The following is an 11,646-nucleotide window of genomic DNA, read 5'->3' on the forward strand; positions in this document are numbered from 1 at the left end:
TTTGGGGGGGGGGGTGAGGGCCACACTTACACACCCCCCCCATGTGTTTTCCACCCCCCCCCCCAGACTCCACCAACTCCAGTGAGAACATGTACACCATGATGAACCCCATCGGCCCCGCGGGGAACCGGCCCAACGTGAGCCATGGGATGGGGGGGACAGGGGTGGGGGGACAGGGATGGGGGTCAGGGGGGGACAGGGGGCCCCCCCGACTTTTCTCACACCCCTCCACGTTGATCACCACCCCCCTTTCCCTCCCAGTTCCCGATGGGGCCCGGCCCCGAGGGGCCCATGGGCGGGATGAGCGCGATGGAGCCGCATCACATGAACGGATCCCTAGGTGGGTGTTCCCCCCCTCTGGAACCCCCCACCCCGGGATAGGGGGGTCCTGTGTGTCCCCCAGCACCCCCAGGCCCCTTGTCCTGCCGGACATGAGCTCCATCTGTGGGAGGATGGGCTTGTGGAGGAGATGGGGGGGCACATGGGTTGGAGAGGGGAAATGGATTGGTGGGATGCAGTTTGGGGGATGCATGGATTGGGGGGGACACATGGATTGGGGGGGACACATATGGATTGGGGGGGACACATATGGATTGGGGGGGACACATGTGGATTGGGGGGGACACATGGATTGGGGGGGGCACATATGGATTGGGGGGCACACACATGGATTGGGGGGGACACATGGATTGGGGGGCTCATATGGATTGGGGGGGACACATGTGGATTGGGGGGGGCACATGGATTGGGGGGCACACACGGATTGGGGGGGACACATATGGATTGGGGGGGACACACGGATTGGGGGGGACACATATGGATTGGGGGGACACATATGGATTGGGGGGACACACATGGTTTGGGGGGACACACGTGGATTGGGGGTCACACACAAGGACTGGGGGGGTCACTAACACACCCCCCCGTTATCCCGGCAGGCTCCGGGGACATGGATGGGCTGCCAAAGGTGAGTGTGGGAACCCTGGGACCCCCACAGTGCTGGGACCCCATTTATTGGGATCCTCCTTGTACTGGGACAACCTCCCTCCATGTACTGGGACCCCATTATTGGGACTCCCCATGTACTGAGACCCCCCCATATATTGGGACCCCATTTACTTCTCCCTCCCCCTCTCATGTACTGGGACCCCATTTATTTCTCCCTCACCCAATGCCCTGGGACCCCCCCCAGTGCCCTGGGACCCCATTTATTCCCCCCCAATGCTTGGGACCCCATTTATTCCCCCCACAGTACACTGGGACAATCCCACTCCAGTGGGACCCCAGTTATTCCCCCCCTCTTGTACTGGGACCCCATTTAGTGCCCCCCACAATGCCCTGGGACCCCATTTATTCACCCCCCTCTCCACAATGCTCTGGGACCCCTTTTATTCCCCCCTCAGTGCCCTGGGACCCCATTTAGTGCCCCCCACAATGCCCTGGGACCCCATTTATTCCCCCCTCAGTGCCCTGGGACCCCATTTAGTGCCCCCCACAATGCCCTGGGACCCCATTTATTCCCCCCACAGTGCCCTGGGATCCTCCCACCCCAACGAGACCCCACTTATTCCCCTCCTACAACGCACTAAGACCCCCCCCCCATATCAACCCCCCTTATTCCCCCCCTCCCTAACCTTTCTGTCCCCCCTTTCCCCCAGAGCTCCCCCAGTAACCTGGGGGCCCTGAGCAACCCCCCCGGGACCCCTCGGGACGACGCCGAGCTGAGCAGCAACTTCCTAAACCCCTTCCAAAGCGACAGCGTAAGGGACACACCGGGGACCCCCCCGGGGGGGTGGTGGGGGGTCTACAGGGACACGGGGAGGGAGGGGGGTCATCAGTGACACCCAAATCTCAGCAGCGAGCCCCCCAGATTGTGCCAGCAAGGGGAGGGGGGTGCCGGGCTCGGGAGGCGATGGGAGAAGGGGAGGGGGCGTTGGTGCGGGTGCCCCCACCCCGCGCTAACCCTGCGGTGTCTCCGCTCTCTCTTAGTACTCGCCCAGCATGACAATGAGCGTGTGAGACCCCCCCAACCCCCGCCGACAGCCAGACGCCCTCGCCCATCACCGAAAAAAAAAAAACAACAAACACAACAAAAAAAAAACCACAACCGAATTCGTTAATTGTAACGATCGGCCCCACCCACCCCACCTCAAAAAAAACAAAAAAAAAAGACAAAAAATACGCTAAAGGAGCAGGAAAAAAAAATCAACAACAAAAACAAAACAAAAAAAAAAAAACCAACAAAAAAAAACAAAACAGAAAAACACCCGCGGGGAAGAGAAAAAAAAATTAATGATGATGATGATTGGAAATAAGTCACGTGACTTATTTGCTGCCCGACACACGCCCCCCCCACCCCCCCTATCTGCCCCCCCCACACTCCCCTTCCTGGGGTGAGGGTCACCCCCCCTCTCCCAGCACTGGGACCCCCACACACACCTTTTCCAGTACTGGGACCCCCCCTTTTCCAGCACTGGGACACCCCCCCAGCCCCAGAACTGGGAGCTCTCCCAGTATTGGGATTGACACCCCCGGCCCCAGCACTGGGAGACCCCCCCCCATGGACTGGGACCCCATTTGTTGCCCCCCCCCTCAGCACTGGGACAACCCCCCCACCCAGTACTGGGACCCCTCCCAGCACTGGGATCCCCCCCTGCCATGTACTGGGACCCCATTTATTGCCCTCCCCCCCCTCACCTCCAGCACTGGGAACAACCCCCCCCCTTTCCAACCACATCATCCCCCCCCCCGGGGGTGCTGGGGGGGTGTCTGGCACCTCGGGGGGGTGCAGGGGGGGCTGTTACGGGGTGTTTTACCCCCCCTTGGGGTGGTACCAGCCTGGGGAGGGGGTATTTTAGGGGGGGTTTCATGACATGGTGCCCCCCACCCTCCATGGCAGGTGGTGCCAGACCCACCCCATCATTCTGGGAGGGTGTGACCCCCTCCCAGTTCTCCCAGTACCCCCCCAAACCATACTGGGGGGGCCCACAGCCACCCCCCAGCCCTGCCAAAGCCCTTGAGGGGGGTTAAAACCGCCAGCACCGCCCCCCCTGTGTGGGTGCAGGACCCCCCCCCAAAATCCAGAGGCACTCCAGGCTGTGCTGGAGGTGGGGGGGAAGGAGTGGGGGGGCCAAGCCATACCCCCCCCCATGGAGCCCCCCCTCCAAGAGCTCTATAGGGCAGGTCCCAGTGCAGAGAGCAGCCCCTCCCCAAACCCCGGGGGGGGTCCCAATCCCCCCCTCAGCCCCAGGGGGGGTCCCGAGCCCCCCCCCAGCCCCGTCTGTGTGCTCAGCCAGCACTGTGATCCCCGGCCCCCCCCCCGAGCGCCAGACCGGGGCCCCCCCTCCCAAATTCCCCCTCCCCCCCCACCAGGGACCACTTTAATATGAAGGAATTTTTTTTTTTGTGTCTGTGGTTTTGGGTTTTTTTTGGGTTGTTTTTTTTTTTTTTTGCTTTTTTCTTATTTTCTTTTTTTTTTTTCTTCCCTGATTTTTTTTTTTTTCCTCTTTTATAACAGAAAGGACCTCAAACCCCACACCCCACCCCACACCCCAAAGCTCCCCCCTCCCCAAAAAAAGTGCGCCCAGGCCCCCTCCCCTGTACAGCCCCACACCAGGGGGACCCCCTTGTGACCCCCCCCCCGAGGTGGGGGGCAACCCCAAGCCCCCATAGGGGTACCCCCCACCCCCAATAGGTGTAGTCGTTCTGTGTAGGGCCCCCCCCTCCTCATTTCTAAGCCCTTTAGACCCCCCCACCCCATTGCTTATCAAAACAAAATTGGGAGGGGACCACCCCCCCCCAAAAAAAAAATAAAAATAAAAACTTACCAAAAAAGAAAAAAATTAAAAAAAAAAAAAAAAAAAAAAAAAAAAAAAAATATTAAAACCCCTAAAATGATAATAAAAAAAAAACCAACACCCCCCCAAATCCCCTGCCCACCCTGCATCAATAAATGTAATTTGATTTTTTTTCAGAAGGTGACGTCATTTGGGTCTCGTTTTGGGGGGTGTGGGGGGGCAAGCAATCAGGTGAGGGGTCCCCAAAAAACCAAGTGGGGGGACCCATAGGAACCAGGTGAGGGAAACCTCAGAAACCAGGTGAAGGACCCCCAAAACCAGGTGATGGGGACCCCAAGAGCCGGGTGAAGGACCCCAAAAACCAGGTGGGGGAACCCCAGGAAGCAGGTGAAGGGGAACCAGGAAGCACTTGAGGGGACCCAGGGAGCAGGTGACGGACCCCCAAAATCCAGGTGATGGGGCCCCAAGAACCAGGTGAAAGGGACCCCAAGAACCAGGTGAAAGGGACCCCAAAACCAGGTGAAAGGGATCCCAAAACCAGGTGAGGAGACCCCAAGAACCAGGTGAAAGGGACCCCAAAACCAGGTGAAAGGGACCCCAAAACCAGATGAAAGTGACCCCAAAACCAGGTGAGGGGGACCCCCAAGGAACCAGCTGAGAGGTCCCCAAGAACCAGGTGATGGGGACCCCAGGAAGGAGTCGAGGGGCACCTCACGAGCCGGGCGAGGGGCCCCGGGGGAAGGGGCAGCAGGAAGGAGCTGAGGGGACCCCAAGACCCCGGTGGGAGCCCCCCAGGAAGCAGCTGAGTCGGGGGGGTCTCTCTGTGCTCCGGGTTTATTGGCGGGTACGAAGCTTCACAGTTTGGAGTCGCCGGCGGCGTTTTGGGGGGGGGAGAGGAAACAACTCATGGACCCCCCCCTCCCCCGGGCCCCTGCCCAAATCCACCCCCCCACCCCCCTAAAAAGCTGATCCCAAATAGAAAAGGAGCAGTGGGGGTTAGTCGGCCCCGTCGACGTGCAGGGGGGTGTGGGGGGGCCCCGGCCAGGGGGCACAGGGGTGCCCGTTGAGCTGGGTGGGCACCGGGCTCTTCTTGGGGGCCAAGGGGCAGGAGGCCCCCCCGGGACAGGCACGTTTGGGGCTGGGGGCCGGTCGCTGCATCTTGTGCTCCAGCAGCATGTGGTTCTGGGGGGGCAGCCCCAGGCAGGCCCTGGGGGGGCACAGAGAGAGAGAAGAGGGGTCAGGGGTGGGCACCCCGGGGCTGGGGAAGGGGGGTGGGGGTGGCACGGGGCACCCACAGGGTGGGGAACATGGTGTGTTGGGAACTGGGGGCACGGGATGGGCATCCCAGGCACTGGGAGCCACTGGTGCTGGGACCAGTGAGCACTGGGACCTGCTGGGGTTGGGCACCTCAGCACTGGGCACTGGGACCCATTAACACTGGGCACCAGAGTCCACTGGAATTGGGCACCTCAGGCACTGAAAACCACAGGCATTTGGCACTGGGAACCACTGGAATTGGGCATCCCAGGCACTGGGAACCCTGGGCATGGGGCACTGGGACCCACTGGTGTAGGACCCCCTGGGCACTGGGTACCAGGGTCTGTGTGTCTTGGACCCCCTGGGTATTGGGACTCCACTCCCACTGGGCACCCCAGGACTGGGAACCAGGGACCCATCCGTGCTGGGACCTGTTGGTGCTGGGCATCACCAGGTGCTGGGACCCCCAGGACCTGTGGGCATCACCCGTCAGGACATACTGGCACTGGGACCCCACCCAGCAGCACCGGGCACCCCAGGCCTTGGGCTCCAGGACCTGCTGGATTTGGACACCCCATGGACGGGCACTGGGGCCCACTGGTGCTGCCACCTTGGGTATCCCCCGACAGGACCCCTGCCAGCCTTTGGGTGCCACCGTGGGCATGGGGGCGGGTGGGACGTGGTGCCCACGAGGACGGGGGGACCCCCGGGTACCTCAGGATGTTCTCGATGCAGCTGCGCTGGCGGAAGAGCGCGTTGACCACGGGGGTGCCCTCGGGCACCAGCGGGGCCTTGCAGAGGAAGGCGAGGATGGAGAGGACGCTGTGGAAGCCCTGGAATTCGGGATCGGCCTCGGTGCAGAAGGTGATGCGCTGGCACAGCTCCGTCAGGATGGCCAGGTCCAGGATGATGGGGCTGGCCAGCAGCGAGTCCTGCGGGCACCGAGGGGTGAGGAGCCACCCCCTGGCACCGAGGGGACAGTGCAGGGACACCCCAGGGACACCCCGGGGACACTGCAGGGACACCCCGGCCGCCCCCCACGCACCTCACAGGTGTTGTGGATGACGATGGTGTTGGTGCCGCCCATCATGATCTCCGACGTGTACTCGTCCAGCGCCCGCTTGCTGTCCCCCACGTAGGGCACGTACTTGATCACCACCTGCGAAGCCACATCCCCGTCACCCCCCTGTCACCCCCACCTGTGTGTCACCCCCTGCGCCCCCCAACTCACGCAGTGGTCGGGCTTGTCCTGGGGCCCGTAGAGGATGGGGTTGGCCTGCACCGTGTCGTCCACCACGTTGCTCTTGGAGATCTCCTTGGAGCGAAACTGCTGCGGCGCCGAGAGGTTCTTCCCGTCGTTGTTGCCCAGGTGGTTGTAGCTCACGATGGATTTGGTCTGGGCAGGGGGTGAGGGCAAAAGTCACCCCCTGCCACCTCCAGGTGCCCGCCCAGGACAGCTCCCTGTCCCCAGCACGTACCTTGAGCCCGGCGCCCACCAGGAAATCCACCAGCACCGACTTGAGCTTGGTCTGACCCGACTTGAAGTCGTCGCCGCCGATGAAGACGCGGCGCTGGGCGGCCAATTCCACGGCCCCCGGCACGAAGGTGTTCTGGGGGGAGCCGTTGATGTAGGCACAGCCCTCCAGGATGCTGGCCACGGCGAAGAGCGTGGACGGGGACACCTCCAGGCCTTTCTGCGGGGGACAGGGGGACGGCTCAGCGCCGCCGGGGCGGGGTTGTCACCCTCCCGCTCCCCCTCGCCCGCGGCCCGACCTCGATGGCCCTCAGCAGGTTCTCGGCGGTGTCATTGAGCCCCGGCACGACGTCACAGAACCGCTCGGTGTTGGCCGTCCACAGCACGATGACTTTGTCCAGCCCGGTGATCTCCTTGAAGTCCCGTATGTCCCTGCGGATCTGCTCCACCTGGGAACGCGGCCGAGGAGGGGACGTGTCACCACCGCTGTGGTCACACCTCCCCGCGTCCCCCCCCATCCTGTGCCACCCTCCCCGGGACCTGCTGGGCCATGGAGCCCTGGAGGACGTTGTCCGCCCGCTCCTCCTGGTTGGCGGCGATGAACTCGGGGATGTAGATGGAGGGCCGGGGCTTCATCTTCTCCATGTGGGGCCAGAGCTGCTCCTGCAGCGGCCAGTCCAGCACCTCCGCCCGCCGCATGGCCTCCGCCAGGTTCAGCGAGGAGATGTCCCAGCCTGGGGGACACGGGGTGACACAAGCGCTCAGGGTGACCCCCACACCCCCCCCGGTGTCCCACCTACCGTCGAAGATGATGTCGTTGGGGTGCACCATGGGCAGCAGGTCCCGGAAGGGCACGTAGACGTCCCCGGTGGGGCCGGTGCCCAGGCACACGGTGGAGGCTTGGAGCAGGGAGCCGTAGTAGTTGGCTTTCTGGGGTGGAGAGAGTGAGGATGAGCCGCTGGCACGGGGACTGGGGGGGTCCCAGCACCTCCAGACTGGGGGGCTGGGGCTGCAGAGCCCCTCTGAGGGGGCAGGGAGGAGATTGGGGTGCAGGACACAGGTGCAGCTGAGCTCTGTGTCCCCATCCCTGTGGGACAGCCCCTGGGGCCCAGGAACTTGCTGGGGTCACACTGGGGACACCCAGCCTGCTGAGGTCACACAGGGGACACCCCCTTTGCTGGGATCCCACTGGGGACACATCCCTTCACTGGGGTCCCGCTGGGGACACCCACCCTGCTTGGATCACACTGGGGACGACCCCTTGCAGGTCTGGTCTCACTGGGGACACTCACCCTGCTGAGGTCACACTGGGGACACTCACCCTGCTGAGGTCACACTGGGGACACCCACCTCACTGGGGTCACACTGGGGACACCCACCCTGGGGGGTGTCACAGTGGGGACACCCCCCCTTGTTGGGGGCACACTGGGGACACCCACCCTGCTGAGGACACACTGGGGACACCCCCCCTTGTTTGGGGCACACTGGGGACACCCATCCCACTGAGGTCACACTGGGGACACCACCTCACCAGGGTCCAGCCGGGGACACCCACCCTGCTGAGGTCACACTGAGGACATCCCCCCCTACACACACTTTCTGGGGTCACACTGGGGACACCCACCTTGCACCCGGTCTTGGTCATCCAGGACAGCCCCAGCCTGTTGGCCAGCACCGCCGCCGTCACCGTGGTGCCGTTGTTGCCCCCCCAGCCCACCAGCATCACCCCCAGGCGCGGGACCTGCCGTGCCGTGCGGAAGGTGAAGCGGGTGGAGCACGGCCGCACCTGGGGACACACAGACACGGGGGACAGACAGCTGGGGACGAGCGGAGAGCCCCCCCAGCCCCCTCCATGAGCCCTCCCCCCCTGCCCACCTTGGTGACGCCGTTCTCCTTGCAGACGTGCACGGTGCTGTACGTGTACTTGGCCTCGATGAAGTCCTTGCTGTAGGTGACGTTGGGGCTCTCCACAAGGAATGGCTCTGCCATTGTTCCTGGAGCTGGAATAGGAGGAAATGGGTGTCAGCGCCGCTGGCCTGGCACGCCGGGCCCCCCCCCCCCCCCGAATTCCACCCTCCCCACCCGCCCCCCCGGGCCCTCCGCCCTGCCGGGACGTGGCTGTGTGGCCAGTGGGGACTCTTGGCTCCCCGCCCTCCCAGCGTGGTGGTGGCACTGGGACGGCCACCGCAGCCCCTCCCCACCCGTGTCCCGGCACCGGCTGCTGCCCACGGGACAGGCGGGGAGCAAAGGGGGTGAGACCCCCGCCCCGGGACTTCCTGGAGCCCCCAGTGAGCCGAGGGATGCAGGGTCTCCTCAGGGCTGTCCCTCCTGTCCCCTCCCTGGGGGTGGCAGGGGCCACAGGAGGGCGTGGGGGACTAGGGATGTTCCCAGGGTATCCCTGCACGCCGGGGTGTCCGGGGGTGTGGGGGACACGGGGACCAGGGCTGTGCTCACTCCCTGGGGGTGACAGAGGTGGCTCCCAGGTGACACGGGGACACCCTGCACCCTGGGGTGGCACAGGGGGTACGGGGACCAGGGCTGTCCCTGCTTCTGGGGGTGCCAAGGGGTGCAGGGGATGTGGGGACGGGGGGTGTCTCTACACCCTGGGGTGCGGAGGGTGCAGGGACATGGGGACAGGGGCTGTCCCAGCTCCCGGGAGTGCAGGGAACTGGGGAACAGGGGCTGTCCCTACGCCCTGACAGATGGGGCAGGGGACACGGGAACCAGGGCTGATCCCACTCCAAGGGTTGTCCCGGGGGCCATGGGGACCAGGGCTGTCCCTGCTCCTGGGGGTGGCAGAGGGGGCACGGGGACAGCGGCTGTCCCGGGATGGCACAAGGGACAGGGGCACCGAGGCTGTCCGCGCTTCCACGGGGAAAGGGGATCTGGGGACAGGAGATGTCCCAGCACCCGGGAGTGCCGGAGGACACGGGGACCCTCCCGAGGGCACGGGGGGACACGGACCGGGGCCTGTCCCCGCCCCCGGGGGGTCGCAAACCCGAACCTCTCCGGGGGCCACTCCCGCCGCCCCCGCGGGCACTCACCGGGCCGGGCCGCGCTGGAGGCGGCGGAGCCGGAGCCGGTGTCCGTGTCAGTGTCTGTGCCGGTGTCCGGTGCCCGTGCCCGGTGTTCGATGCCCGGTGCCGGTGGCCGTGCCCGGTGTCGGGTGTCCCGGTGTCCGTTACCCGGTGTCCGGTGCCGGTACCCGGTGTCCGGTGCTGCCCCGCGGGGACGATGCGATCGCGCTGCGGCCGCTCCCGCTCCCGCCGCTTAATCGGCTCCGCGGCCCCGCCCCGGCCCCGCCCGCGCCCGGCCCCGCCCCCCCCGCACGTGCCCACCGGCACCGGCAGCCCCGGACCCCCCCCGAGCCCCCCCGGACCCCCCCGAGTCCCCCGGACCCCCCCGAGCCCGCTCCCGCCGCACGTGCGGGGCTCCGGTACCGGGCACGGCACCGGGGGGGGGGCGGCGGGAGGTGTCGGGGGGGTGTCGGGGAGGGGGGAGCGGCCGCTGACCCGGGAAGGGGAAGTGTCGCCGGGGCCGGTCCCGGGCCGGGGCCGGGGGTCCCGCCGTCGCCTTCCGGCCATTGACAGCCCCGGGCCGGCGGCTTCCTGCGCCCGGGAATCGCGGGCGCCTTCCCACGGCGCTGCTCTCACGGGGCTGCCAGCCCGGCACCCCACAGCCCCCCGGCACCCTGCTGCTGCTGCTGCCAGCACCGGCACCCCGGCACGGGCACCCCAAAAGTCATGGCATCCTGGGACCCCCTGGCGTGGGCACCCCAAAGGTCATGGCACCCCACAGCCCCCCCCAGTATGGGCACCCCAAAGGTCATGGCACCCTGGGATCCCTGGTATGGGCAACCTAAAGGTCACAGCACCCTGCACCCCCTGGTGTGGACATCCCAAAAGCCATGGCACCCCAAAGGTCACGGCACTCCAGCATCCCTGGTCTGGGCACCCCAAAAGTCATGGCACCCCAGAACCCCTGGTCTGGGCACCTCAGAAGTCATGGTACCCCAAAAGTCATGGCACCCCAAAGGTCACGGCACCCCAAAGGTCACGGCACTGCAGATCCCCTGGTCTGGGCACCCCAAAAACCATGGCACCCTGCACCCCCTGGCACGGGCCCCCTGGAGCCCCCAGCACGGGCACCCCCCACCCCTGCAGCCCCCACCCCGGGTCCCCGCCGGCGATGCCCGGGGGGGCACCGGGCCCTGTGTGCGGCCGCACCCCCCTCCAACCCCCCCCATGTGTGCCCGGGGAGCGTGGGGGGTGCCCGGGGGGGGTGGCACAGAGAAAGGGGCCGTGTCCGGCCCCCCGCTGGCGGCCCCCGGGGTCCCGCTGCCTTTCAATGGGCCGCCCCGCTTCAAAGGGACCCCCGGAGCCGGAGCAACGCCCCGGCCCCCTCCCCACCCTCGCTCCCCGCAGACACGGCGAGGACAGCTCTGCCCTCCTCCGCCACCCACCCCGCTCCCCGGGCTCGCTGCCATCGCCACCCACCCTCCGGCGTGGCACAGCGGGACGGGACCCACCGGGGCCGACCCCGGAGGGCACCTGCGGCCGGGCGGGCGGTGGTGGAGGGCACGGCGGTGCCGGGGGGGGGGGCCGCGTCCGGCCCCCTTTGGCCGTGGAGGAACAATGATCCCTTGGTGCCGGGGCTGGAGGAACAAAACGAGCCCCGCGCTGGAATGCCAGTGCCTCAGCAAATTATTGAAACAAAAATAACATTTCTTTGTACAATAATCCTGGGGCGGGGAGGGTCCGGGGCAGCGCTGCCAGGGGCCCAGAACTGGTATTTTTCCACTGCTTTTCCTTTTTTTTTTTTTTTTTTTTTTTTAGCCCTTAAAATTTTTTTTTTTTTCTCCTCGCCCCCCTCCCAATAACTCCCACCATTGTCCTCCTTTCCCCCCCCCCCCCCCCCCCCCTCACACACACACTCCCTTCCCACTCCTCCCACGCTCGGCACCGCAGAAAGCGGGGCTCCCTTGTTCCCGCTCGCCCAACGCGTCCATGGGCCGGGAGCCCGGGCCGGTCGCCCAAGCGCCTTCGCTGCCCAGCTGCCGGGGGCTGGCCAAGGGCCAGCGCGGCCACGGCGGAGCCATAGCGACCGGCCCGCTCCCCC

At 65.6% G+C, this 11,646-nt stretch overlaps 2 protein-coding genes across 2 annotated transcripts; one reads left to right on the forward strand and one right to left on the reverse strand.

The window, feature by feature from the left end:
• The first annotated feature begins 34 nt into the window (after positions 1–34).
• Positions 35–2,162, forward strand: LOC113996546 (single-stranded DNA-binding protein 3). Its single transcript, XM_039389809.1, has 5 exons — positions 35–137; positions 262–340; positions 939–967; positions 1,659–1,760; positions 1,990–2,162. Exons 1-5 carry the CDS (start codon positions 42–44, stop codon positions 2,017–2,019), a joined length of 336 nt encoding a protein of 111 aa, XP_039245743.1. The 5' UTR covers positions 35–41; the 3' UTR covers positions 2,020–2,162.
• A 3,359-nt stretch (positions 2,163–5,521) lies between these two features.
• ISYNA1 (inositol-3-phosphate synthase 1) lies at positions 5,522–9,655 on the reverse strand. Its single transcript, XM_027737673.2, has 10 exons — positions 9,573–9,655; positions 8,404–8,528; positions 8,153–8,314; positions 7,329–7,458; positions 7,069–7,262; positions 6,828–6,977; positions 6,533–6,748; positions 6,286–6,450; positions 6,100–6,213; positions 5,522–5,986 (listed from the first exon to the last, which is right to left on the reverse strand). Exons 2-10 carry the CDS (start codon positions 8,515–8,517, stop codon positions 5,537–5,539), a joined length of 1,695 nt encoding a protein of 564 aa, XP_027593474.1. The 5' UTR covers positions 8,518–8,528; positions 9,573–9,655; the 3' UTR covers positions 5,522–5,536.
• Positions 9,656–11,646: the final 1,991 nt, after the last annotated feature.

The sequence above is a fragment of the Pipra filicauda genome, unplaced genomic scaffold, assembly GCF_003945595.2.
Source record: "Pipra filicauda isolate LSUMZ 115617 unplaced genomic scaffold, ASM394559v2 scaffold771_size98731_pilon, whole genome shotgun sequence".
Classification (NCBI taxonomy): domain Eukaryota; kingdom Metazoa; phylum Chordata; class Aves; order Passeriformes; family Pipridae; genus Pipra; species Pipra filicauda.

Excerpts from the sequence above, each read along its gene's own strand:
- LOC113996546 (XM_039389809.1), top strand. The coding sequence starts at position 42 with ATGTGTTTTCCACCCCCCCCCCCAGACTCCACCAACTCCAGTGAGAAC. Across the intron at positions 138-261 it reads CCGCGGGGAACCGGCCCAAC|TTCCCGATGGGGCCCGGCCC; the intron begins GTGAGCCATGGG and ends TTTCCCTCCCAG. Across the intron at positions 1,761-1,989 it reads ACCCCTTCCAAAGCGACAGC|TACTCGCCCAGCATGACAAT; the intron begins GTAAGGGACACA and ends GCTCTCTCTTAG.
- ISYNA1 (XM_027737673.2), bottom strand. The coding sequence starts at position 8,517 with ATGGCAGAGCCATTCCTTGTGGAGAGCCCCAACGTCACCTACAGCAAG. Across the intron at positions 6,749-6,827 it reads ACCTGCTGAGGGCCATCGAG|AAAGGCCTGGAGGTGTCCCC; the intron begins GTCGGGCCGCGG and ends TGTCCCCCGCAG. Across the intron at positions 6,214-6,285 it reads AGGACAAGCCCGACCACTGC|GTGGTGATCAAGTACGTGCC; the intron begins GTGAGTTGGGGG and ends GTGGCTTCGCAG.